Genomic DNA, 23,867 nt, shown 5'->3' with positions numbered 1-23,867 from the left:
CTGTGTGCAGTAGGAGAGGGCCTCTGGCAGATATCATCTTTTGATATATGAATTGGGCCTGTGTTGTGTTGTGTTGTGTGGTAGCTACCACTTTGGATCTCCCTCCCATTAATTATGGTCTCTCTTGCCATTCCAGCAGCTGCTGAAGACCTTTTAACAAGCCTTTTAATGTAAGATCTTTCCCAGTCTGCATCTGTACAGTACTGGGATTGTTTCGAAGGTGTTTGCTGCCCTGGACTCCTTCAGGAGGAAGGACCAGATGTAAACTTAAATAATAACAATAGAATCTCCCTCTTTTAAAGGCTTAGAAATGGATTCAGATTTTCTGCATGTGTGGGTTCAGATATTGCAAATGTTTCATCACAATAACAACAGCACTAATATATGTATTGGTTTGGGTGGTACACATGTGCATTTAGCTTTATTAACTGATTGATCAGCTGCAAGTGATCCAAATTAAGTCAGCCAAAAAAATGCCCTAATCAGTTGACAGGCCAGGGAGGTGGGGTAGGGCACACACAAGAAGATGCAGTTTTCGGCACATAACATACCTTACAAAAACATCAGCTCTAAACCCCATGCAAATCCCTGGAATCTGGGCTTTGTACTCTGGAGGCTTTGTGTACTTGTTGTTGTTGTTCAATTTGTCAGAAACACATTGGGGCTCCCCCCCCCACCTTCCCCCAAATCCCTCAGTATTGTTAATTCAATTTTGAGCCATTCTTTCACGCAGGTTTTAAAGGCACTAATCCCATCTCTTGGATTACACGATGCAAGAACAACATCGAGATCCACCCACCAGCCCCTTCCTCCCTGCCCAGAGCGCCAAAGTGAGGTAAGAACCTTAGGGAAACAGCAGTCGCTGTGTGATCCTGGCTTTAAGACCATGTCACTAACCGAAAAGCGATGGGGTTGGGGGAGAGGAGGCTCGGTTTAGGTTGCCCAGGCAACTGAAATCCTCGACTTTGCAACCTTTATAATCTCACAGGCTTTGTTCATGCAGCCAAGTTCGTGCGGATGCATCCAATGTAAACAATGGTGGCTGGTGTGTCATGGGGACTTGTGGGGCAGAAGGCAGGGAGCCCCAAAGCAGGTGGAGCCAGAGCCCAGGACAGGCAGAGCCAGCTAATTCTAGCATTGCTCACAGCCTCCTCTTCGCTGAGCAATACAAGGGGCAACACTAAGACGAAGGAGGAGGAGGAAGGCGGCAGGCAGGACCCACCATCTTAGGGACTCCGGTTTCTGTAGGGTTTACTCCTTAGCCCAAAGGTTTTCAACCTTTTTGAGTCCACGGCTCCCTTGAATAACTACATTCTTCCTGCGGCACCCCTGTGGGGCTCAGGAGCCCAGTTATGTCACCCCTTGCCTGCAATGCTGGCAGTCTCTCATCCTTTTTTGAACACCCTTCCCTTGTAGTTTCCTCAGTCTCCTCTCCCCTCTTATTGGGAGTCCTCCGGGCAGCAGCTGTTGTTGCTGCTGCCGCCGCCTCTGGTCTCTGATCTTAAAGGTAGAGGGACCCCTGACCATTAGGTCCAGTCGTGACTGACTCTGGGGTTGCGGTGCTCATCTTCCTTTATTGGCCGAGGGAGCCGGCGTACAGCTTCCGGGTCATGTGGCCAGCATGACTAAGCCGCTTCTGGCAAACCAGAGCAGCATACGGAAACACCGTTTACCTTCCCGCCGGAGCGGTCCCATTATCTACTTGCACTTTTACGTGCTTTCGAATGGCTAGGTTGGCAGGAGCTGGGACCGTGCAACGGGAGCTCACCCCGTTGTGGGGATTCGAACGTTCTGATCGGCAAGTCCTAGGCTCTATGGTTTAACCCACAGCGCCACCCGTGTCCCTGTCTCTGATCTTACCCCACCCCAAAGAGATGTAGTGTTATGTGTTCAGTGGTCTGTGTTTGCCTGAGCTTGAGTCTGGACTAAGGAATCTCAGCTCCTGTGTTCTGATTTGATACATTATGTCCAATCACAGAACATTTCAGGATTTGGGCCTCTTCCATTGGCCCTTGAAGTCGTGATTTGCAGCTTGGAAGTTTAGTCAGCCAATCACATTGTGAGTGGGAGTGGTCCAGGCTTTCAGAAATGTATATAAGTGGTTGCTTTGCCCATTTCCCAGTTATGTAGTTCAATAAAGGCTCTTGCTGTTATCACTGTGTCTTGCCTTGTGGGAACCCACCTGCACTTCACGTGCCTCACACTGTCCATTCCCAACAGCAACGGCTGGAGGACTGGCTGGCTGGGTTCCCTTGCCTGCCTGCTTGCTTGCTTGCTTGCTTGCTTACTCCGAGGTTGCCTCACCTTCTGGCAGCCAGCACCCCCTGCCCAGCCCCAGAGGCACTATCCCCTTTGGAGCTTGTAGCCAGGGCCACTGCAACAAAGAGCTGTGCAAGCCTTGGGGAGGCAGATATATGAGATGGCATCAGAAGAGGGAGGGGAAAAGGGACAGAGGCCAGTGTTGCCTGTGGCACCCCTGACCATCATTCAAGGCACCCCAGGGTGCCACAGCACAGTGGTTGAAAACAACTGCCTTAGCCTTTTCTTCTCCCAAAGATATCTCGCAAGAGTCAGAGTTTTCCTTTTCCTAGATGGGCTACCTTCCCAGCCCCATCTGCCCCCCACTTCCCTCTACCATATTGGGCACCACATTGGCTACTCTATAAAGAGTATCATGCTTCCCATCTGTATTCTTCTCTCAAGTGTCCAAAGCACTTCTCATGCCCAGGAGATGTTGTGCAGCAACACTTTCAGAGCCAAAGGTTCCCCAGCCCTGATAAGCACTGTGCCTGTTGATAACAGTAGCTGTATTGCTTTCAATCTTTCTAGTTTTGTTGCCATTAACATCCATAGCAGCTTCACTTATTTCATGGAAAATCTGCTGGGACTCTCGTAGCACCTTTACTTTTTTATTTAAAAACAGCCAATGCTCTGGAACGTTATGCAGATACATAAGCACTGGCACTCAAGAGAACTGCTTATTAGCGCATATTACAGTATTCATTAGGGAACAACTAAAGTAGCAGTGCAGGGACGCGGGTGGCGCTGTGGGTAAAACCTCAGCGCCTAGGGCTTGCCGATCGCATGGTCGGCGGTTCGAATCCCCGCGGCGGGGTGAGCTCCCGTCTTTCGGTCCCAGCTCCTGCCCACCTAGCAGTTCGAAAGCACCCTTAAGTGCAAGTAGATAAATAGGTACCGCTTTATAGCGGGAAGGTAAATGGCGTTTCTGTGTGCTGCGCTGGTGCTGGCTCGCCAGAGCAGCTTCGTCACGCTGGCCACGTGACCCGGAGGTGTCTCTGGACGGCGCTGGCCCCCGGCCTCTTAAGTGAGATGGGCGCACAATCCTGGAGTCGGATACGACTGGCCCGTACGGGCAGGGGTACCTTTAATGAGGAGGGAAAACACAGCTCTGGGACTACTTCTCCCCACCCGAGCAGGAGCAAATGGTGTCACCTGCTGGTTGGAGCACTGGCAGTGTTAAATACCTTTTCTTCTTCTGGCAAGTGAGTGAAGTGTTAACAAAGCTTTCAAATTTGTAGCAGATTAGAATAGAAGGAAACAAGAGGCTAGACACCTCTTTCCTTTCCTTTGATGAGGTTCCAGCTTCATGCCAGCAGTTTAGATAATAACGTCTATTTGCATTTCTAATTAAAAGCTAGAGGTTGCATTTCAGTGGGATGAAGACCTTTAAAAGATGCCTGCTTCATAAGCTGAACCCATTCAGTCAGAACTAACCAACTAACCAACACTCCTAAGAAGCTATTCATAGGATTGCAGTTGTTCTCATCCTAATAATGACTATATGGGCTACCAGAATAAGCACCTGCAATTCAAAATTTACCACTATGCCCTCCATCACTGCCTGATTGCTCAAGGTAAAGAAGGCAGCTACATAATATTCTTTCTAACAAATGTCCAGCTACTTGTTTAGAATTAGCTGGCATAGTTATAATCTGTAACAGAGGATTTTCCTACTATGCTACAGTCTAACTTTCCATATGGTAGTTTTTCTGGTTTGGTATTCTCACTGTTATATTGCAATGTCATTAGACCATCATGAAAGTTGTTCTAAATGTTGTTTTTAATGCTGGGACCTTAGGGTGAAAGGCAGGTAATAAATTAACAATAACAAGTATTTATATACCTGCTAAATGAGGATAACCCTTTATGCAAACTGCTACATAAGCTTTCGCCATCATAAGCATCTGTTATTTTTTAAGCTGCTACAAAACTTTTAATTAGTTTTGCTGTAATTCCTCTAGAAGGTTTTGCCTTGCAGGGTATGGTGTGTTTTGAGGGTACAAAAAATATAGTGTGGGCATCACTGTGGACATGTAGACTTTTCCCCTGTGTAGAAATGCTTTGCTGAGTCTGCTCCCATTGCCTTGAACTGACCTTAATACTTGCCGGCTGAGGGCTTAAAATAGAGACTTGGGGAGAAACAGGACAATAGCCTATAGATCATTCACACTACCAAAGGCAGCAGAAACAGCCTGCTCCGCGGCGGCCCAGTCCCTCGCCGGCTGTTCCGAGCCACCCTGGCACAGGTCGGGCAGGCTGGAGGTTGCTGAGCAAAGCAAATTCTTATTCTCTCCCATATTCAGCTTTGTTTCCTACCAGAGAGCAAATTGGGTTCACAATGGGGCAATTAAGATTTGGTTGGAAAACGTTGCTGGTGGGTCAGCACCCTCTAGTGGCTCCTTTGGGGACAGCTTAGGATAACTAAGGCTGTGTACACACTGTACCTTTAAAGCACATTCCCGCCCCCCTCAAAGAATTCTGGGCGCTGTAGTTTATTAAGGGTTGCTAGGAATTGTAAGTTTGGGAGGAGAAAATTACAGTGCCCAGAATTCTATGAGGGAAAGTCTATGTTTCAAATGTGCTTTTAATGCCAGTGTGTACAAAGCCTATATACTGTTACAAAGGTTGCACACCACCCCAGTCGCTGCCAAGCGGTAGCAAATTTCCAGGGGGTTCCAGGCGCTTACCCAGGGTCCTGTTTCCGTTAGGAATTCAGGCATGTAAGAGACTGTAGCATTTTAAGATATATGGTTTTACACCTCTATACACCTGGATCTAGGTAGAGGAAGAGAGTTCACAGCATGGGAGGGGGGCTTGTTCCCCACAACAGCACAGCATTGGAGCTCATGTCATCCAGCACACCATTTCCATGCCTTTTTCTCAGCCTGCCAATATGGTTCTGCCCCACCTGGAGCTCTGGCACCTCCTTCTCCTTCCCAATAACACTTGCTAAGCAGCCTCTCCGTTTTAAAAGGGGCACATTTTTCCTGTGTGACAACTGCCCAAATCTCCTGTCTCTGTCCACTCCTCAGAGCAGGAGGGAAGGGTAGCTTTTTGCATTGCCAACGGCCCTTAAAAACCCAGTACCTGACTCTCCATTGTTTCTCAAGGACTCTGCATTTAGCTAGCCCAGCAAGGCCGTTTGCGTAAACTAACCCAGGAACTTCTATGTGTGGCCCATTTCAGGAGAACTGCTGCAGCCTGCATTTTCCCTTCAGTATCCCAAATAGTATCTAAATTCTACCATTTTACTCATTTCTGACATTCACTAACTCTTGGCAGTTATGAGTGCACTTGCATCCCTAAGCTCTGTTACCCCTAAATCTGTACTAATACATTAGGAGCTTTGTGGTACCCTAAAGGCTTTGGTCGCCTCCACACCATATATTTAAAGCCCATGTCTTCCCCCAAAGAACCCTGGGAACTTTACCTCCCAAAGAGCTAAGTTCCTAGCACCCGTAACAAACTACAGTTCCCTCTAACTGAAGGCATGTGCAATAAACTATTTTGGATTTAAGGGTAGTTCAACAACAGCACTCCAATGAAGGCTGATATAGTGCAATTGTTGCCTAGTCTAGGGGTGTCCAAAATCGTCCCTGAAGAAATCTAAGCCCAAGGTGATCCATTTGGTCAGAAACCCTGAAGGCGTTGCCATGTCGTCCTCTCAGTTCTAAGCATGGCCAATTTCTTCCATCACCCTGGCTGCTTCCATGAGATTCTCCTCAGCTACTTGGATGGCACAGAGCATTATGGCTCCTGGTTTGAGGACACCAAAGTCTGACTCGGCTGCAAGGAGGAGCAAGGAGGTTTCCCATGTCACCTATGAAGAGCTACATGAGGACCTGGAGGACTGTGCGGCACGACTGAGTGCCTTCCTGGATTCCACCTGGAGGCATTGCAGATTCGTTAATGGTACACGCATCCCTCATGAGATGATTGATACAAGCAAGTGCCCGTTCATGAGGAAAGGCATTGCTGGAGACTGGAGGAACCACTTCTCCTGCCCACTGCAGGCTGAGCTCTTCAACAAGAAGCACCAACAGGTAACAGGAGACCACTGCCTAAATTTCATTGACAGCTGCATGATCAAGGAGCTTGACAAGTGGCTGGAGGTTCCCAGTGTGTTCCGACAGCCACATCCTGGACAACAAAATTTGCCAGAAGAGCAAACCCATTGTATGGAGGCTTTGAAAGCACCTTTTCCCATGCCTGATGACAGGTAAGTCCGTGGCCCACATAACCAGAAACAGTCTACTTCATCCTTTCCCAGGCTGGTGTGCTCCAGATGTTTTGGACTGCGGATCTAATCAGCCCCAGCCAGCATAACCATTGGTGTCAATAAGGGTTGTGGTCCAGGGCTTCTGGATGGCACCGTGTGGAGCAGGGGTGAGGGGGAGCCTACAATTTTTCTCTCGTTCACACACACAGGTTTGACATAGCTTTGAAGTCTTCCCAGCCCCTAAGTCCATTATACCACATTGGCTACAGCAATTCTAGGGTGCGACCTGGAGAAGGGGCAGTGAGAACCTGAGCTCTCTTAATCCCGCTTCATGAAAGGCCAGGCGCCAGCACAGTCAGCCTGAGCCACAGTTAAAAAGATAACCAGGTTTCGTTAGCAAAAGCCACAAATCTACAGATAACCTGGAAGTGTTTGCCTAATCCATCTTGCACAATCAGGCCTCCTGCGTTCTGCTTTTCAGCAGTTCTGTGGAATCATGAAAGAAAGCCCCAAGCCCCACCCTGGAGTATCAACTCTGCCTTGCACAATAAGATCACAGATGGAGGCTGATTTTACCAGCCAGGATGAGGCACAAAAGCAGGCACAGCATTGGCTACAAGCTAAAAATGAACATTAAAAACTAGTGGCCCTCAGCCGGAAGGCAAATCTTGCCATAGGGAGCCCAACAGGATGCAGAGACAGGTTCCCACCCACAGTTTACTCTCCTCAAGAAGATGCTGAAGACCCAAAGGAACCTGATTTTTCCTGACTGAACCAAGAAAGGGACACAAGACTCTTGTCTGGCATGCTCTTTCAGCTGACACTTATTTCCCTGCAGCCAGAAATGAGATGGCGACATTTTTTCAAATTCAGTTGATGGCTTTTCATCAGGGCAGCGAAAGGAAAGAAGAGGAGATGCCTGGGGTTACCAGCATAGCTGTGGGAGTTAAGACCATTAACATCCGCCACTCCTTGGGTGCAACATTTCAAGAGTGCAAACACACCACCACCCCAACAATCCACAAGCACAGCTCAACCCTTTTGAATCCCTTGCAGGAAGGAAGATAAGGACTACACAGCCAAGCCTGAAAATCCCTCATTTTGCAGAGGCTGGTTATGTTTTATTGGATTTTTTTCTCTTTTCCTCTCATTTGTGTTTTTTAAATTTCACTTGTGGAAAAAGAAGAAGCTGACGAACAAAACCACCTTCCACCCACTTCCTGGCCCAGCGGGGTCCCTGACGTTCCTTAAATAAAGTGGGGGAAGGAGAAAGACAATGGGATGAATGTAGTAGTGAAGCAATATGGAAAATGCAGCTTCCTGGTGCTAAAAAAAAAAAAGACGATACAGCATTCTTGGGAGCCAGAGCCCAAAACTGGGGATAGTGGGGGCAACAGGGTGGGACGGATGGGCCTTGGTTTGGTCATGATCCAGGGAAGGAAGGTGGGTGGATGGAAAAGAATAGGGTTTGGCTACACGGACCTGCAATATCAACAAGGGAATCAATGGGTGGCGTGGGAGGAAGATCAGGGCCAAAGCATGCCAAGATGGCCATAGGTGAGCGGGGTCCTGCTCAGACCACACCTGAAGCAGACTCACAGAATTTGCCCAGCTGTCCAAAAGATACATTCATCGACTGTGGAATGCAGGAGCTGGGAAGCCCCCCGCGACCCACCTTCCTTCCTCCCAGTAGTTCAGTCTTGAGGAAGGATTAAATTAGATCAATAAACCACCCGCCACTTGGGCGAGGGGAAGCAGCAGCAGCAGCGCTAGTGATGGAGGGAGGCCATATTACACATTTCTCCTCCCGCTAGAGGCCAGCAGGATGTCTGTTCCTCGAGCAGGCTGGGAAAAACGGGGCACAGCAGGGAGAAGACAGCTAGGAAAGCGAGGAGCTGTGAGACAGGGTGCCCTGAGAGGAAAGGTTTTAGGAGTGGCCGGGGCGGAAAGGATGTGGTGGTAGAAATAATGGCAAGGAAGCAAGGGACACCAAGCCCCCGCCCCTGGCAGAAAAAGAAAGCAGTTGCTACATGCAGGGGAATGAGTGCAGTGGGCCACACAGCATCTTGTCCAAATGGGGCCTGGAGACAAGGGGGGCGGGGGGAGATGCACAGACACTTCAGCCCTTTGCCAGCTAAACCCTGCCTGCTGACAAACCAGTCAAATGCCAGTAAGAAGGACAGGACACAGGAACTCAGGCTTGCCCTAGCAAAGTCCAAACACTCATGGGGGCAGGAAGCAAAGGGAGACTGAAGCGAAAGATAACCAACGCTCTGCCCCAGATTAGAAACACAGTTTTGGAGGTGGGGGAAGAGAAGGGAGGGCAGCGTAACGAAACCAGCAAAGAGAACCATTGCCCAGGCCTTGCCTACCTTGGGGGGTGCGGAGGGGAAGGAGGGCCCCAAGGCAGACGAGCATGTCATCACCCCCCCACTTCCCCCTGTTGTAGGGAAGCTTGCAACCTGTACAGAGCCCACCCTCAGCCCAACCCACTGCCTCCCGCAACCCCAATACCCCTCCCACACAAAATCCCCTACAGAGTTAAGTGACAAAACAAAACAAAACCCCAAAACCAAAATAAACAGGCCGAGGATACTCAACAGCACTTGGAGCAGCTGAGCTGGAAGGGGAGGGAGGTCCCGTCCCCCTCCGGCGAGGTATCATCCGGGAAAGCCACCTTCGGAGAAGAAAAAGAAGCAGGAGGTGGGGCTGGACCAGAAGGGGAAGGGCAGGCCCCCTCTCCCCACAGCCTGCCCCCCAGGCTGCCCCCCGCCCCCCCACCCACGCTATCCTCATGTCCCTCCTCCTCAGCAGCAGCCGCCGCCTCCTTGTTTGACCGGAGTGCTGTCAATTTTCAGGTTGGGTCTGTCGCCGCCAGCCGTGGCACCTGGGCCCATGCGTTTCTTGATCTCAGCCGCCATAGTCATGAACGACTGCTCCACATTGGTGGCATTCTTGGCGCTGGTCTCCAGGAAGGGGATCCCAAGCGAGTCTGCGAATTCCTGCCCAAAGAAAAGAGAGAGGGAAGGTTAGGAAGGAGCAAAGAGTCCCAGGTTTTGTTACATAGGTCAGAGGCTCCTTGCAGGACCTCAACTGCAAGGCCAGCAGCTGAACCATCTCCCATAATCAATCCACGTGTACACTGAGATTGTTGCCTGAGGCCTTTCTTCACATTCTCCTTCAATTTGTTGCTTTAATTTGCTGTTTTTATACTATTATTAATAATATTACAATGTACTTTGCTTCTTACTATTATTGTTAGCTGCCCTTGGACATTTCTTTGTTACAGTTATATCCCCCTTTTCCTCCAGGGAGATTCAGGTAGTGTACATGCTTCCCTTCCTCCTCGTGTTATCCTCACAACAACCCTTTGGGGCAGGTTAGGCTGAGCATGTTTTGCTGAGCAGGGATTTGAACCCTGCTCTCCCAGGTCCTAATCCAACACTCTAACCACCATATCACCACTGGCTTTAGGTTGAAGGTGTGGGGTATAAATAGTGTAAATCAGCAGTAGCCAACATGGTGCCATCGATACATTGCTATACTACAACTCCCACCATCCTTAGCCTTGCTCACTAGGGCTGATGCGCTACAGTCTGGAGAGCACAATGTTGGCTATCCCTGATGCAAGCAAATAAAAGCAGATGTTCCAGAGAAGGGCCAGGAGGTTCCCAAGGCATTCTGACATTCAAAAATATGATCTAGACACCTGTCTGTACCATATAGTTTGAAAAGCTAAAATAAACAGAACACTGCCTCTATTCGGAGCATCTGAAAGGCAAAAGTAAAGAATAATTAATTTGCTGATCCAGGACAGCTGTTTACAATGGGGCGTTTGAACTGAATTGCTTTGCCTTCCTTCACTGAAGTGTTACATGCAAGCCTATAAAGAATTATGTGTTTTTAAAAACATTTCCCCCCACTAAACGGCTGCTAGGTGTTTTGTTTTTTGTTAAAGACTATTTGTGCCTAAGCTGTCTGCAGGGTTATGCTGAAGTCCTTTCAACAACATTGTACTCTGTCACATGCAGACCAGGCCTTATGATGCGGTGGGGAACTTCAGGCCTGGAGTCAAATGTGCCTCTCCAGGCCATCTACCTGGACCACTGAATTCTCCCTAGGCTACACTCCTCCCACATCTTCCTGGAGTGCTTTTGCCCGGCTGGAATAGTGTCAAACTCTGATCACACTTGTTTGGATTGAGGATAAAGGAGGGAGAGTGTATGAACTTGTGCAGAATAGAACTTGCCAAATGAAAATTTACATTTGTTGCTCCAGCCATTTTTGCCTCTGGTCCCACCCACCATTGGTATATGGCCTCCAGAAGGTTGACAGGGAGCGAATGTTGCCCCACTTCCTGCCTTGAGGACGAGAGGGGAAAGGTTGCTGATTTGCAGGGTTTGCTTGCGCCTGCCTGAAGAACCTAAGAAAAGCCTGAAGAGCATAAGAAGAGCCTGGCTGCTAGATCAGGTCTGTGGTTCATTTAGTGCAGTGTCCTTTTTTAACTAGGGACGCGGGTGGCGCTGTGGGTAAAACCTCAGCGCCTAGGGCTTGCCGATCGCATGGTCGGCGGTTCGAATCCCCGCGGCGGGGTGAGCTCCCGTCTTTCGGTCCCTGCTCCTGCCCACCTAGCAGTTCAAAAGCACCCCTAAGTGCAAGTAGATAAATAGGTACTGCTTTATAGTGGGAAGGTAAACGGCGTTTCCGTGTGCTGTGCTGGCTCGCCAGAGCAGCTTCGTCATGCTGGCCACGTGACCCGGAAGTGTCTGCGGACAGCGCTGGCCCCCGGCCTCTTAAGTGAGATGGGCGCACAACCCTAGAGTCGGACACGACTGGCCCTTTACCTTTATTAACAGTGGCCAACCAGATGCCTGTGAGAAGCCCTAAAGCACAAGAGCAACTCCTCCAACTTGCTATTCTTCCCAGCCACTGGCATCTGCCTTGCCTTCAGCGACTCACCTTGGCAGTTGTGTAGTCCACCACTTTTTTTGTGGTCAAGTCGCACTTGTTGCCCACGAGAAGCTTGTTGACATTTTCACTGGCGTAGCGCTCAATTTCCTGAAGCCACTGCTTCACGTTGTTGTAGGATTCCTGAAAGGTGGGAGCCCACAAGAGGGAAGAGGATGAGAGGCAGCAGAGCTCAGACTTCCAAGCCTGGCTATCAACCTGATTATCCCTTGGCACTGGAAAGGACTGCAGGCAGACTAGACAGCTTCATCAATGGAAAGAATCTCACAAAATACTTAATACAAAACTCAGACCCCCAAGAACTTCAGCCTTAAGGAGAACTTAGGAAATTCTGAGCTCTCCGAAATTATGGCCCTAGGGTTGTAGGCAACTTTAGTCCTGTTCAGAGAACAAACTTAGGTCCATTCATTTCAATGGGTCTACTCCAAGTAGGACATCATTGGATCCAACCCATGCATCAATCCACAAAATACATCAAGAAGAGAGGTAAAAATGTGCTGGAATGGAGCTTTGCTCACTCACTCCAGTTAACTGTCCTGCTTTCATCCTTTTGGGTGTTTTGACATTACAATTTGAACTGCACCTGTTAATCGGGGATAGAGAGATAATTGCTTCTCATGGTCTCTAGTTGGACAGAGCTGCCTTTTGATTCAAGACACTGCTACCAACATAACATCTGGAAATGGGAGCATTTGGTCCACCCTTCTGAACAGATGTCAGCCATAGACCATCTTCTGTAGAAATGAGGTGGGTGGTTGCCTTTTACACTCATGGTCCCTCTTTCCCACTGTTCCTCCTCACCCCCAGAGCTGGATACCCTAAACAGACACACACAGATTTTTTCATCTTCCCCTACCCCATCTCCCACCCCTGCTCTAACCACCACAATGCAGCCGTTACTCTACCTGATCCGTTACGTCATACACCACAATTATTCCATGTGCCCCTCGGTAGTAACTGGAGGTGATGGTTCGAAACCGTTCCTGCCCGGCCGTGTCCCACTGGAGAGGGAAGAGATGATAACAGTTGTGGCTCAGCACCATTAGTTTACAACCCATGGATGAAACTGTGGACCTTGCAAAACTTTTAGACAGAGCTATAGGAATGCGATTCATCTTCTCCACAGAGGAATCAATCAACAACCCAGATTCTGGGATTAGTTCCCACATCCAAAAACTCCTCTAAATACACTTTTGAAACCAAGAGATTTACAGACTCACAATTTGCAGCTTGATAGTTTTGCCATCCAACTCGATGGTGCGGATTTTGAAGTCCACCCCAATGGTGCTAATGTAGCTTTCTGTATAGGTGTCATCCTAGGAAAGAGAGTGTTTCATCAACAATAAGAAGTTGCAGACAGAAGTCACCGTTCCTGTTCTCAATTCTCTTCTTTCGGGTGGGGGAAAGGTGTATCAAAATGCAACCAACAATTCTAACACTCAAGATGTTCACACACATGAAACAAAAGCAGTGTACATTTTAGGTAACAGCATTCATATCCAACCAACCTCAGCCAGCACATCCATGCTGGGTGGGGTTATTGGGAGTTGTTGTAATCCAAAACATGTGAAGGGCACAGGGTTGGGGAAGGCTGGCATATGCCTAGAATGCCAACTGGCAAGGAAAAACTGTAGTGTGAGACCACTGTATAAACCATGCATTACACAGTAGAAGGGAAGGAGAGAAATCCACCAAAACCAACTTTCCCCTTGTCTTCCTGCACAGTCTAGACCAATGATTCCTCGCCCCAGGACTGTTCCAAGTTCAGAGGTTCTTCAAGGTCCCATTAGGGTTTCTCAATGGGAATAAGTTCAGCAGCAAGAACATCATAGTTAATAAAGGTTTTCTTGTGGCTTTCGACAATCAGTGTCTGAGTCTGAAGGCTGGGGAGGACTGCAGGCAGCTAGTACTGAAACGGCCACCCAACTCCAGTGCAATGGCTATTCATCCTGGCTTTCCCCAGTTTGATTCTCCTCCTCCTCCTGTTTTATTTCTACCTTCTGACTGTAAGCCTGCAGGCAAGGCGGTATGTCTAATACAGCACCCAGAAATGGGAGGTCTCTTACTGGTAGTAGTACCATTGTGATTGGCTTTAAATGTTTTTAGATAATTTTTCAAATGTTTTAAATAGGTTATTTTAAATTGCATTGTTTAAACTGTTTGATGTTTGCCACCCTGTGCTTCTTTGGCAGGAAGGGTGGGATAGAAATTTAATAAATAATACTCAGAATTTTTAGGTTGTGGGGGGAGTCTGTTTCTTAATCTGTGCTCAGCTCATGTGAGCAATGCATTTAGCAAAACTCTCTACACTGCAAACTAGGGTTCCTTGGCAGACATGTTGGAATGGAAGAGGGATTTCCTAAAGACCAGAAAAATTTAAAAACTGTATTGCTACAGCTGCTCATCCTGAGGGGCAAACAGAGAAAACAAAGCTTCCTCACAATGAATGTTGTATTTTTGTGTGTGTTAAGGGGGGGTGAGATAAGAGATTCCAAGGGGATTAGTCACAGGTCTTGTGCCTCTTCAGTTGGCTCAAATCTACTGAAAAGCTTTAAGAAAACTCATCACCAAGAGGCAGCTCCAATCAGTTGCTTTCTCTTAGGCTCACTAACAATAGGCTAGGACAAGGGTTGGGGAAACCCCTTCACCCTGAGGACTACATTCCCTTCTGGTAAAGCTTTTGAGGGCGACATGCCAGTGATGGGTGGGGAGAAAGGCCAAAGTGAGCAGAGTAGCCTTCATCCAGAAAAGAAAGAGGGATGTGCAGAGTCAGGGGTGGCCCATCCCATTTCACCACCTGAGGTGAAACAGGAAGGTGTCCTCAACTCCTACTACTGCCCCTCCTGAAGTCTCACTTACCGGGGTTCAAACTCAGATATATAAGCTAGGAACTAAGTGGCTCCTTAAGTCAGGGGTACAGTCCCCAAAATGGAATGTCTAGTTGCCATTTTGAGGCCAGAGGGCTTGAAAGTCATATTATTCAATACAAATTGTGTAGATAAAATATCATGGATAGAATATCATGGATAGAATTCTACATGATGTGTGTGAAAACAGGCAAGATCCAAGGATCCCCAGGCGTGCATCTTCAGATGGTGGAGATGTCAGGCACCATCCTGGTGCCTGGGCATCTTCACTTGGTCGCAAGTGGCCAGTAGCCAGGTGCAAAATGCACTGCTGGTGAAGCTACGGCTTCCAGTGAGATCCTGCAGGGCTCTTGTGAGATCTTGTTGGAAGCTGTGGTAGTCAGCACAACTCTTCTCCCATGGTGGGGCACCAGCACTGGAGAAACAAGGAGAAGAGGCAGCGGCTTCTGGTAAGATCTTGTGGACCTCTCAAAATGCAGCATTTGAAATTCACCACATGCCAGGTGCATTTTGAGAGGTCCACAAGATCTTGCCAGAAGCCGCTGCCTCTTCTCCTTGTTTCTTGCAGCAGTAGGCAAGGCACTCATGCTGCACCCATAGTGCCACCACATGGATTCCGCCACTTGAGGCAGCTGCCTCAAGGAGGATGTGGTCTGGAGGAGGGGGTGTGGCCTGGGGAGCATGCCAAAGACCAGACAAGGAGCCCTGGAAGGTTGCATTTGCTCCCCAGGCTAGGAAGAAAGGTTGCCACTTAGGGCAAGAGTAAATACTTACAGCAAACCGCAATAAGAGACATGACTTCCCCACACCGGAGTCACCAATCAGAAGCAGTTTGAACAGGTAGTCACTGGAAAATAGAAAGAGGAGAACAAACAAGTTTTGTATGGATAGAAAAAGTATCGCTCATCATCATCATCTGGGCTAATTTGTTTCCTCTCCAGACACTGTACCTGACTCAGCAGTGAGGACATTCTTATACTAAGCTTGAGTATTCTGAATGTTACAGTAATATAGCACAGGATCTGGCTGCCCCAGAAATCCAAGTTCTCTTATGAAATTGCTCAAGGGAGGTACAAAAACATCTTGATTGTTATCTACTGAAGAAATCAGGAGCCAGAGCAGGCCAAAGCAGAAACCATTAGGTCCCAAGTGGTACTGCCCGTCCGCCCCCAATTAATCAGCCTCCTCACTGTTCAAGCTCATGTCCCAGCTCACCCAACAGGAAATTGAAATCTGTCTTATACCAAGTCATGCCTCTGGTCCACATGGCTCAGTAGCATCTACACTGCCTGGAGACAGGTCTCCAAACTTTCAGGCAAGGGAATGTTCCCAGCACTATCTAGAGATGTCAGGGATTAGACCAGGGACTTTCTGCATAAGAAGCAGATGCTCTAGCACTGAGATATGGCTAAACCCCAGATTATCTGTGGCCGGCAGGTATTCTGTAAAGGAGCACCTCTACACAAAGTGAAACATGTATTTGACATGCAGCAAAATGCATTAAATACCCCAACACATTTGTTTCTTTGACAAGGTTATCATTTGGATGAGTTTGCTGTGTATGCACAAGCCTTGAGCAATGTTTGAATGTTCTGTTTGATTGTTCAGGTCTGACTTCACTATCCAAATAAATCATCTTTGTAGGAACTGTCACAATGCACTACTCATCGAAAGCAGATACTTCCTTGGAAAGTCATAGGGTAGGGCTCTGTGTATACGCCATGATTATGTACTCTGCTGGGTTTTAGAAATGTTGCTTGGCCTCGGCACTCACCAGAGACCCAGCCCTGCCCTTATCCCAAGGTGTGGGATAAGGTCTCTGCTACAATTTTCCAGTGAGCATTGGAGGACCTGGGAATGGGGGGGACCTTATAATGCTAGCTTCAGAAGTGCTTAGAACAGGGCAGGGAGCCTGTGTACTCCAACCCCCATCAGCCCCAGCCAGCATAGACAGTGGTCAGGGATGATGGGAGTTGTAGGCCACAACATCTGGTTTGACAAGGATGGGTTGTGGTGGAGGCACTAAAAAAGCAGTAAAAAGTTTCACTACTTTCTGAGAGACTGAACTTCAAGGTGAGCATCTCCTTCCCTTTTCCAGATTCGACAAGAGGGGTAGAGCCCCTTGCCCAATTAAAAGATGCAGTCGCCAGTGACAAATGCAGCAGTGGACTTCTGGCACTTTGTCTAATAATTCCTATGAATCAGTATGGTTAACTGGCACTAGGGACAGTAAGGCCCAGTAGAAGCATAATTCTCTCAATCTCTTACTCATGGTTAAGCAACAGGGAGTGAGTCAGTGATTCATGCACTCTCCTCCCCACACACCCGAGTGAAAATTTATCCCTGCCTTGCTTCACTTTTGTCAGAGCTAACCTACAGCGACATCAACTCTAACCATGGTTAGCTTTAACCAGTGTTTGCAAACGGTTTCAAAGACAGGCTCAATTTTAAATCATGGCTAACTTCTGCCACCTGGAGCAGCCTCCTCTAACCTGGTGCCCTCCATAAATGTTGGACTACAATGTGCTGGCTGGGGCTGATGGGAGTTGTGGTCCAAAATGTCTGGAGGGCACCAGGTTAGAAGATGCTAGCCTAGAGGTTTTACAACACAACTTCCACCACCTTATCCTCATCCTTTTCTAAAACAATACTGTTAAGCCTCCATAACAATTAAGAATGGCCATCTTTGGGAGGTGCTCATGCTAGTGTTTAAACCAACTTGGGCCCCAAATATATGAAAGATTGCTTCCTTCCATACAGACCTTCTCAGCTGTGAAGATCAGCAGAGGGGGGTATTAAGAGTAGATCCTCTGCCCTCAGAAGCTCAGGATAGGGATGACCTGGGAGCCCCGAAGCAGCAGAACTCCCTCCACAGAGAGACACATCTAGCACCATCACTATACACCTTTCATTTGTAGGCTGAAGATGCCTGGCCTTTTTGCATTTGAGATATAGATATTTTAGGACCCACACCTGTTGTGCTTGTAAACTGTTTTAAACTGTTTTCAATGTTGTATTTTACATTGTTGTGACCTGCCCTGGGACGTTGTGATGAAGAGTGCGTAATATATCTAAGCACCATCATGCTCCCAGCTGAGTCGCTGGGCCTTAGAATCAGAGAATTGTAGAGTTGGAACGGGACATCTAGCATCCATGACAGATGACCATGCAACCTCTGCTTAAAAACCCCCAATGAAGGAGAGTCCACAGAGGGAGACAGTTCCACTGTCTTACTCAGGCCCTTTGTCTTACATCCTTCCTGTTCCGAAAAGCCCCAGAATCATTTCCCATTATCCCCCAACTCATCTGAAGTTGCAGCTCAGGGGACTACCAGAGAAACCTTCTGGAATCTGTTTCACAACACCACCCCTTTGCCACACCACCAGCACTGCTGCCAAGGATCCCCCCACTCCAAAAGCACAACAGGGCACTTGACTATCAGGCTGTTCTCTCCCATGTACCAAACTGTAAGTATAGCCAACAGTCAGAAGGAAGGAAGTTTCTTAATTGGAGTGTTTGACTAGTGTGCGGGAGAGGTGACAGGAAGCAGGCAAGTCACGAGATGGTGTGCTGGCACTTTTCCTGATTAAGCACAGAGGGAAGGGACTATCCCTAATCTTGGGGGGTGGGGGAGGCAATGCTATTCACAAAGCAAATGCATGCCAATAAAATCTAAAGTCTCAAGCCTCAGTCATGGACTCAGGTGACCTTAGGAATGCCACCAATTCCCAGCTGTTCCTCACTCATTGCAGGTTTGAGAAAGGAAGGGCAAGATATATACAAGCCCTGGGCCCAAAGGGACAAACAACTGCGAAACAGACTTCAAAAGGTTTTAGCCTGAGCTAGAGGTAGCCCCAATTCTGTTGAACCTAAATTCAGATTAAAGGCATCTGACCCAGATCACATGCTTCTGATCTATTTGCCAGATTGCACCACAACCTAGAACGCATGTGTTTTTTCCCAGCCAAACTCACAGCTACCAGGGCAGGGGAGTCAGCAGCTGCTAAAGAGGCAGTCAACAAACTTGAACTGTGAAGACCAAGGTGTCCTAAAAAGTTAAGGGCAGCCAGACAGCAAATCCATTCTGCCAGGAAAGGATGGCACATGATCTTCAGGTCATTTCTTTGAACACTTCCCATGAAAGAAGACCCTGGTACTTAAAAGAGACCTCAAGACTGTTTTTCAGAGTAGTTATGACAATCCAACCATCTTGTTGACACTTTATTACACTTATCTCCCCCTGCAAGACCGAAGACGATTTCTCTTTTCTCCTTATTTTAAAACTACACCCCTTTGCTTCAGAACACCAGACCTCTATAGGACGTAACCAACATCCTTTCAAGGCTAGAAACCTCTACCTATTTAAGAAATAGGTCTGTACAAAGCCAAAACCACCACTATAGTTCTTAAGGTGCCATCCACAATAAATGTTTACAGACCTAAGGGTCAAGGAACCCAAGATTTCTGCCAGTGCAGCATCATGTTCCACCTTTACCCCTAAAAACAGGAGGCTCCTGTTGTAATGCAGGTTTACCAGCAGAATTGATGCTTTCTGGATTTGTGCAGCCAAGCACTTAATGTGATGATTAGCATGTAGAAAGTGCTACACAGACATCTTATCAGTAATGTATACATCAGTCCTGTAAGGTAGATCAATATTATGATTCCCCACATTGCAGCTGGAAGGCTGAGACTGTCTTAGCTTGCCCCTAATGAGTTAACAGAAGAGGCAAGATTTGAATTGGGAACTTCTTGTTTCCATAGCTCAGTTTCTTAGCCACTATGCTAGGTTAGCTCTCCACCACAGTAAACTATATAGCCTGGGCTCAGCACTGAGAAAAGATACTGCTGTCCTTGGCGCCAATGAAACAAAGTCTGGCCACTGAGTCTGCAGCCACTACGAGTTGTAACTTTGCTAACACATCATCTCAATGGTAACGGCATTCGTGACCAGCTAAGAGCTGATAGAGAAGAAACTCCTGTTTTTTAAACCAAAGGTACCAAAGCTGACCCGACAAGCTACAGTAGCCTCTGCAGAGGCTATGGCAACCACAGTCAACCCTGGATAATGAGGGTGAATGTTTCTGGGGATGGCTCAGAGTAGCCATTCCGAGAAGGTGCAGCAGATCATCCTGATGGGTAGATGTTAATCCTTTGCAAACAAAGTCCACAGAAGAAACTGGCCCAAAGAAGGCTGTTCTAGCCTGCTTGCCCACACTGGAAAACCAAGAGCTTAGAATAAAACATATGCGGGGAACCTGTGGCACTCCAGATGTTGCTGAACTACAATTCTTTTCAACCCTAACCATTGTTTGGGGCTGATAGGCCACAGGCTCCCCATCCCTGAAATGAATGTAAAACCAATGATCTCCTGGTTGATCTCAATGAAGCATTATTTATTCTCTACAGAACATCAGGCAAGTAATTTTTTACAAGTCAGAACTAGCCAGAGATGCAGCAGAAAGGACCAAAGGTCCCAAAACTATAGTGGCCTCAGGCCCACTATTGCCGGGCCTCAAGATTTCATGAGCCCATTTTGAGATTCATGAGTCTCCCGTGCTACATACAATGGCCAGAACTCTGTATCTCCAAGAAAGTGTGCCTTTGAGCACCTGCATGGTGCTTTCCCTTCACACTCAGTGACTAAAAGCCCAATTACTTGACATCTGGGAATTAAACAACAGCATATTCTGCTCAGAGTCTTAAAGGGATGTCGCTCAATAGTAAAGTACATGCTTTGCATGCAAAAGATCCTAGGCTGCATGGGAAAGACTTCAGTCTGAAGAGCCGCTGCCAGTCAGCATGGACAAAATTGAGCTGGGTGGACAAATGATCTGAGCTAGTTTATAAGGCAGCTTCTTATGTTCTATGTACGTTCTTGTGTCCATCCTTGGTCCAATGTTGGTCGTATACAGTAATGCCAATGGGTCTACTCTGTGTAGCTAAAACAGACAGCTAAAACAGGGTTTGAAATGTGATTGTGCTAGCCTATAAAAGAATAGCTTTCAAGCCAGTGCCTCTGCACACACAAAGTAGTGTGTTAAGGGGATCTCCCATTCTGAGCAGATGGGAATACAGATGCTCTCAGATACCTATGCTTACTTGGTACACAGTTTGAAATTACTGTTTTTACAAACTACCTCGGTTTAACAAAACTTGTTTCAAGTTCTTAACAGTTTGAAAGAAGCAGGAGTTTGAGTTAATGCCCAAATCCCTGCTTGCTTGCTTGCTTGCTTGCTTGCTCATGAACTTTACTTGTAAAAGCCCCCCGCTCTTTTTTACCACGGCTGTAGGACTATTTACACAGCAGGAAAAGTTACCAGAAACAACTTTGGGATAACCTCGCAAGGCCTCAATGAATGTGGTCAGATGAACAGTGTCAACTACAGAAGTTAGGCCAGGCCACCTAAATAGCTTCTACAGAAGACAAACTCCAGCAAACACAAAGCATCTTGCAGCACCTTAAAGACCTTAATTGTTCACTGTGGCATAAGACTTCCTAGGTCAGAAACCACATAATGTGGTAAGTGGTCATTTAAGTGGGCAGGTATATAATATAGGAGGATCTAACAGCAGATTTGTAAACAACTACTCACCTGATTGGGTGGATACTTTCCTGTACAAAGTAAAAAACACATGACAATATAGTGGGAGCACATGATGGAGTTGGAAGTTGTTTATATGAACTCGAAGACTATTCCACTGAACAGAAAGTGAAATAGACACAGGAATTTACATCCTGATTCTATGCTTCTTTCCTTGGAAGCAAGTGTCACTGAGTAAAACAGTCAACTTTCAAGCAAGGGTGAATAGGATTACAGGGTTTTTTTTCTTTGAAGGGGTGTATAAGAACAGACTCTTCTTAGTTAATGAGAACATACACAGAAGCTTAACTTTATATGGGGTAGGGATCCTACAGCCCTCCAGATGCTCTTAGACTCCAACTCCCAGCAGCCTGCATCGTCAATGGCCAGGGGTGATGGGAGTATATAACATTTATGTATGCCTCACTTAATCAGTGAATCGACCTTCCATCTTCCTCTTCCACCATCTGTTTGTCTATCATACATCTTAAGGAAACACTATCTGCTTTCAAACACCCTGTGAAGACTCGGTCCTTAAAAACAGGCTAAATCTCTTTTCTTAATTGCACACATTGTTTTAGATATTTCACGAAATAAGTGAACTAAATGCATTATAAGCGAAACAGTGTGGTATGCAGGTGTGTAAAAAAGAAATGGAAAGGGGGAAATCATGAACATTGGGGGTGGGAATAATAGCACAAGAGGCTAGTAGTTGCAAGGGGAGGGCGGAGGCAGAGGAGTGGTTGCGGGAAAACACAGCAGAAAGTTAGGGAAAGAGAGACAAGGCAAGTGGGCAATTTGGAGTCAGGAGGAAGAATGGCACAAGGCCAATGTGGGGTGAAGAAGACTAGCAGGAGACACATAGTGGGAAGTTGGGGACAGACATAAAAAGCCACCATGGAGGAGGCACCATAGCGCAACGGAGCTAGACAGTTCATGGGAGAGGAAGGGGCTGGCACAAGAGTCGAGTTTCCTCCAACCAGTTATATGTATACTACTCCCCACACCTATAAGGAATGAGCTAAGGTGTATGTGTATGTGCATGCGTATTTGTGTGTGTATATATGTATATATTATATGTATATATATTCAGCCTCTTCTCCCCAACTCGACACCGACTGTCACCGGCGCCCTTAGGAGAACCGGGGGAGGGAGTCTATCTAGGCCTCATATGGGGGGGAAGGAAGAAGAGAGCCAGGAACTTCAGCCCCTCCCCTTCCCCAAAGTAGAAGCCAGTCCGCCCCCTCCCTCCGGCCAGGCCCAGCAGAGAAACACTCACTACTCGGGGTTCATGGCGGCTCCTCCGCGGTGGTGGGTCGGCGGCTGACTAGCTGCTTCCCTCCCTCCTTCCTTCCTTCCTGGCTAAGCTGGTCCGGTCTCTCCCTCACGCAAGATGGCGGCCGCTCCCTCCTCCCCTCTTTCCCTCAGGTGCGACTTCTCACCGCGCAGGCGCGTGCGCGCAGAGCACCCCGGGAGATGTAGTCTTTTCCTCCGCCTGTCGCTCTCCAGAGCAGTTTTCGAGGCGCTTTTGCTCCCGCAGCCCCACCCGTCGCCCTCCTGGCCCCGCGAGGCATTGTGGGAAAGGGAGTTCTAGGCCGTTCGCATCCTACGTCAGCCTCCCTCTCGCGCACGCCCCGCCTCGAGTCGGCTTTCACACCGCGTGACCTGGGCTCGCCCCTGCCTGCGCAAAGGTGTCTGGGAGATGTAGTTCGCGCTGCAACGCTCAACTGAGCAAAAGTGAAGCAGACTCTCTTTCTGGGAGTGCAGAGTTGAAATTATTTGACCTTACAAACGCAGTACTAAGAATGTCTACTCATACATTTCTGACTTGAGGCCAATATAAAACTGGAAAATATAACAAATATAGGCATGCAGTTATCAAAATTAAAAAATGGGGGTGTTGCTAGACAAACTATCTCTGCTCCAGTACATGTAAAATAATTCAGACATTGGGATGCACTGCCCTTTTGATTTTTTGCAATAATTGCTGTAGCCGGAAGAAATATCAATAACCTCAGATATGCAGATGACACAACCTTGATGGCAGAAAGTGAGGAGGAATTAAAGAACCTTTTACTGAGGGTGAAAGAGGAGAGCGCAAAATATGGTCTGAAGCTCAACATCAAAAAAACGAAGATCATGGCCACTGGTCCCATCACCTCCTGGCAAATAGAAGGGGAAGAAATGGAGGCAGTAAGAGATTTTACTTTCTTGGGCTCCATGATCACTGCAGATGGTGACAGCAGTCACGAAATTAAAAGACGCCTGCTCCTTGGGAGAAAGGCGATGGCAAACCTAGACAGCGTCTTAAAAAGCAGAGACATCACCTTGCCAACAAAGGTCCGTATAGTAAAAGCTATGGTTTTCCCAGTAGTGATGTATGGAAGTGAGAGCTGGACCATAAAGAAGGCTGATCGCCGAAGAATTGATGCTTTTGAATTATGGTGCTGGAGGAGACTCTTGAGAGTCCCATGGATGGCAAGAAGATCAAACGCATCCATTCTTAAGGAAATCAGCCCTGAGTGCTCACTGGAAGGACAGGTTATGAAGCTGAGGCTCCAATACTTTGGCCACCTCATGAGAAGAGAAGACTCCCTGGAGAAGACCCTGATGTTGGGAAAGATGGAGGGCACAAGGAGAAGGGGACGACAGAGGACGAAATGGTTGGATGGTGTTCTTGAAGCTACCAGCGTGAGTTTGATCAAACTGCGGGAGGCAGTGGAAGACAGAAGTGCCTGGCGTGCTCTGGTCCATGGGGTCACGAAGAGGACACGACTAAACGACTAAACAACAACAAGTTACATGCTGTATATTGACTCTGCTGCATCTGCAGTCCACTGTGCTTGTTATAACAGCTTATTTTCATCCACTAGAACCCTTTCAGTTGGGAGGGATCATCTGTGACTCATCTAGCTTGTGCATTGGGGT

At 47.6% G+C, this 23,867-nt stretch overlaps 1 protein-coding gene and 1 pseudogene across 1 annotated transcript; one reads left to right on the top strand and one right to left on the bottom strand.

The window, feature by feature from the left end:
* Window positions 1–3,802: 3,802 nt before the first annotated feature.
* Window positions 3,803–7,972, top strand: LOC128404274 (sulfotransferase 1B1-like; annotated as a pseudogene).
* On the bottom strand, window positions 7,607–22,422 carry RAB1B (RAB1B, member RAS oncogene family). The gene is made up of 6 exons (XM_053368361.1): window positions 22,219–22,422; window positions 15,130–15,202; window positions 12,709–12,804; window positions 12,394–12,489; window positions 11,480–11,611; window positions 7,607–9,522 (listed from the first exon to the last, which is right to left on the bottom strand). Exons 1-6 carry the CDS (start codon window positions 22,230–22,232, stop codon window positions 9,328–9,330), a joined length of 606 nt encoding a protein of 201 aa, XP_053224336.1. The 5' UTR covers window positions 22,233–22,422; the 3' UTR covers window positions 7,607–9,327.
* Between the last annotated feature and the right edge of the window lie 1,445 nt (window positions 22,423–23,867).

The sequence above is a fragment of the Podarcis raffonei genome, chromosome 16, assembly GCF_027172205.1.
Source record: "Podarcis raffonei isolate rPodRaf1 chromosome 16, rPodRaf1.pri, whole genome shotgun sequence".
Lineage (NCBI taxonomy): Eukaryota > Metazoa > Chordata > Lepidosauria > Squamata > Lacertidae > Podarcis > Podarcis raffonei.
This window is presented reverse-complemented; position numbering and strand designations above follow the sequence as displayed.

Excerpts from the sequence above, each read along its gene's own strand:
- RAB1B (XM_053368361.1), bottom strand. Across the intron at positions 12,805-15,129 it reads GTCTCTTATTGCGGTTTGCT|GATGACACCTATACAGAAAG; the intron begins GTAAGTATTTAC and ends TCTCTTTCCTAG. Across the intron at positions 9,523-11,479 it reads TGGACTACACAACTGCCAAG|GAATTCGCAGACTCGCTTGG; the intron begins GTGAGTCGCTGA and ends TTCTTTGGGCAG.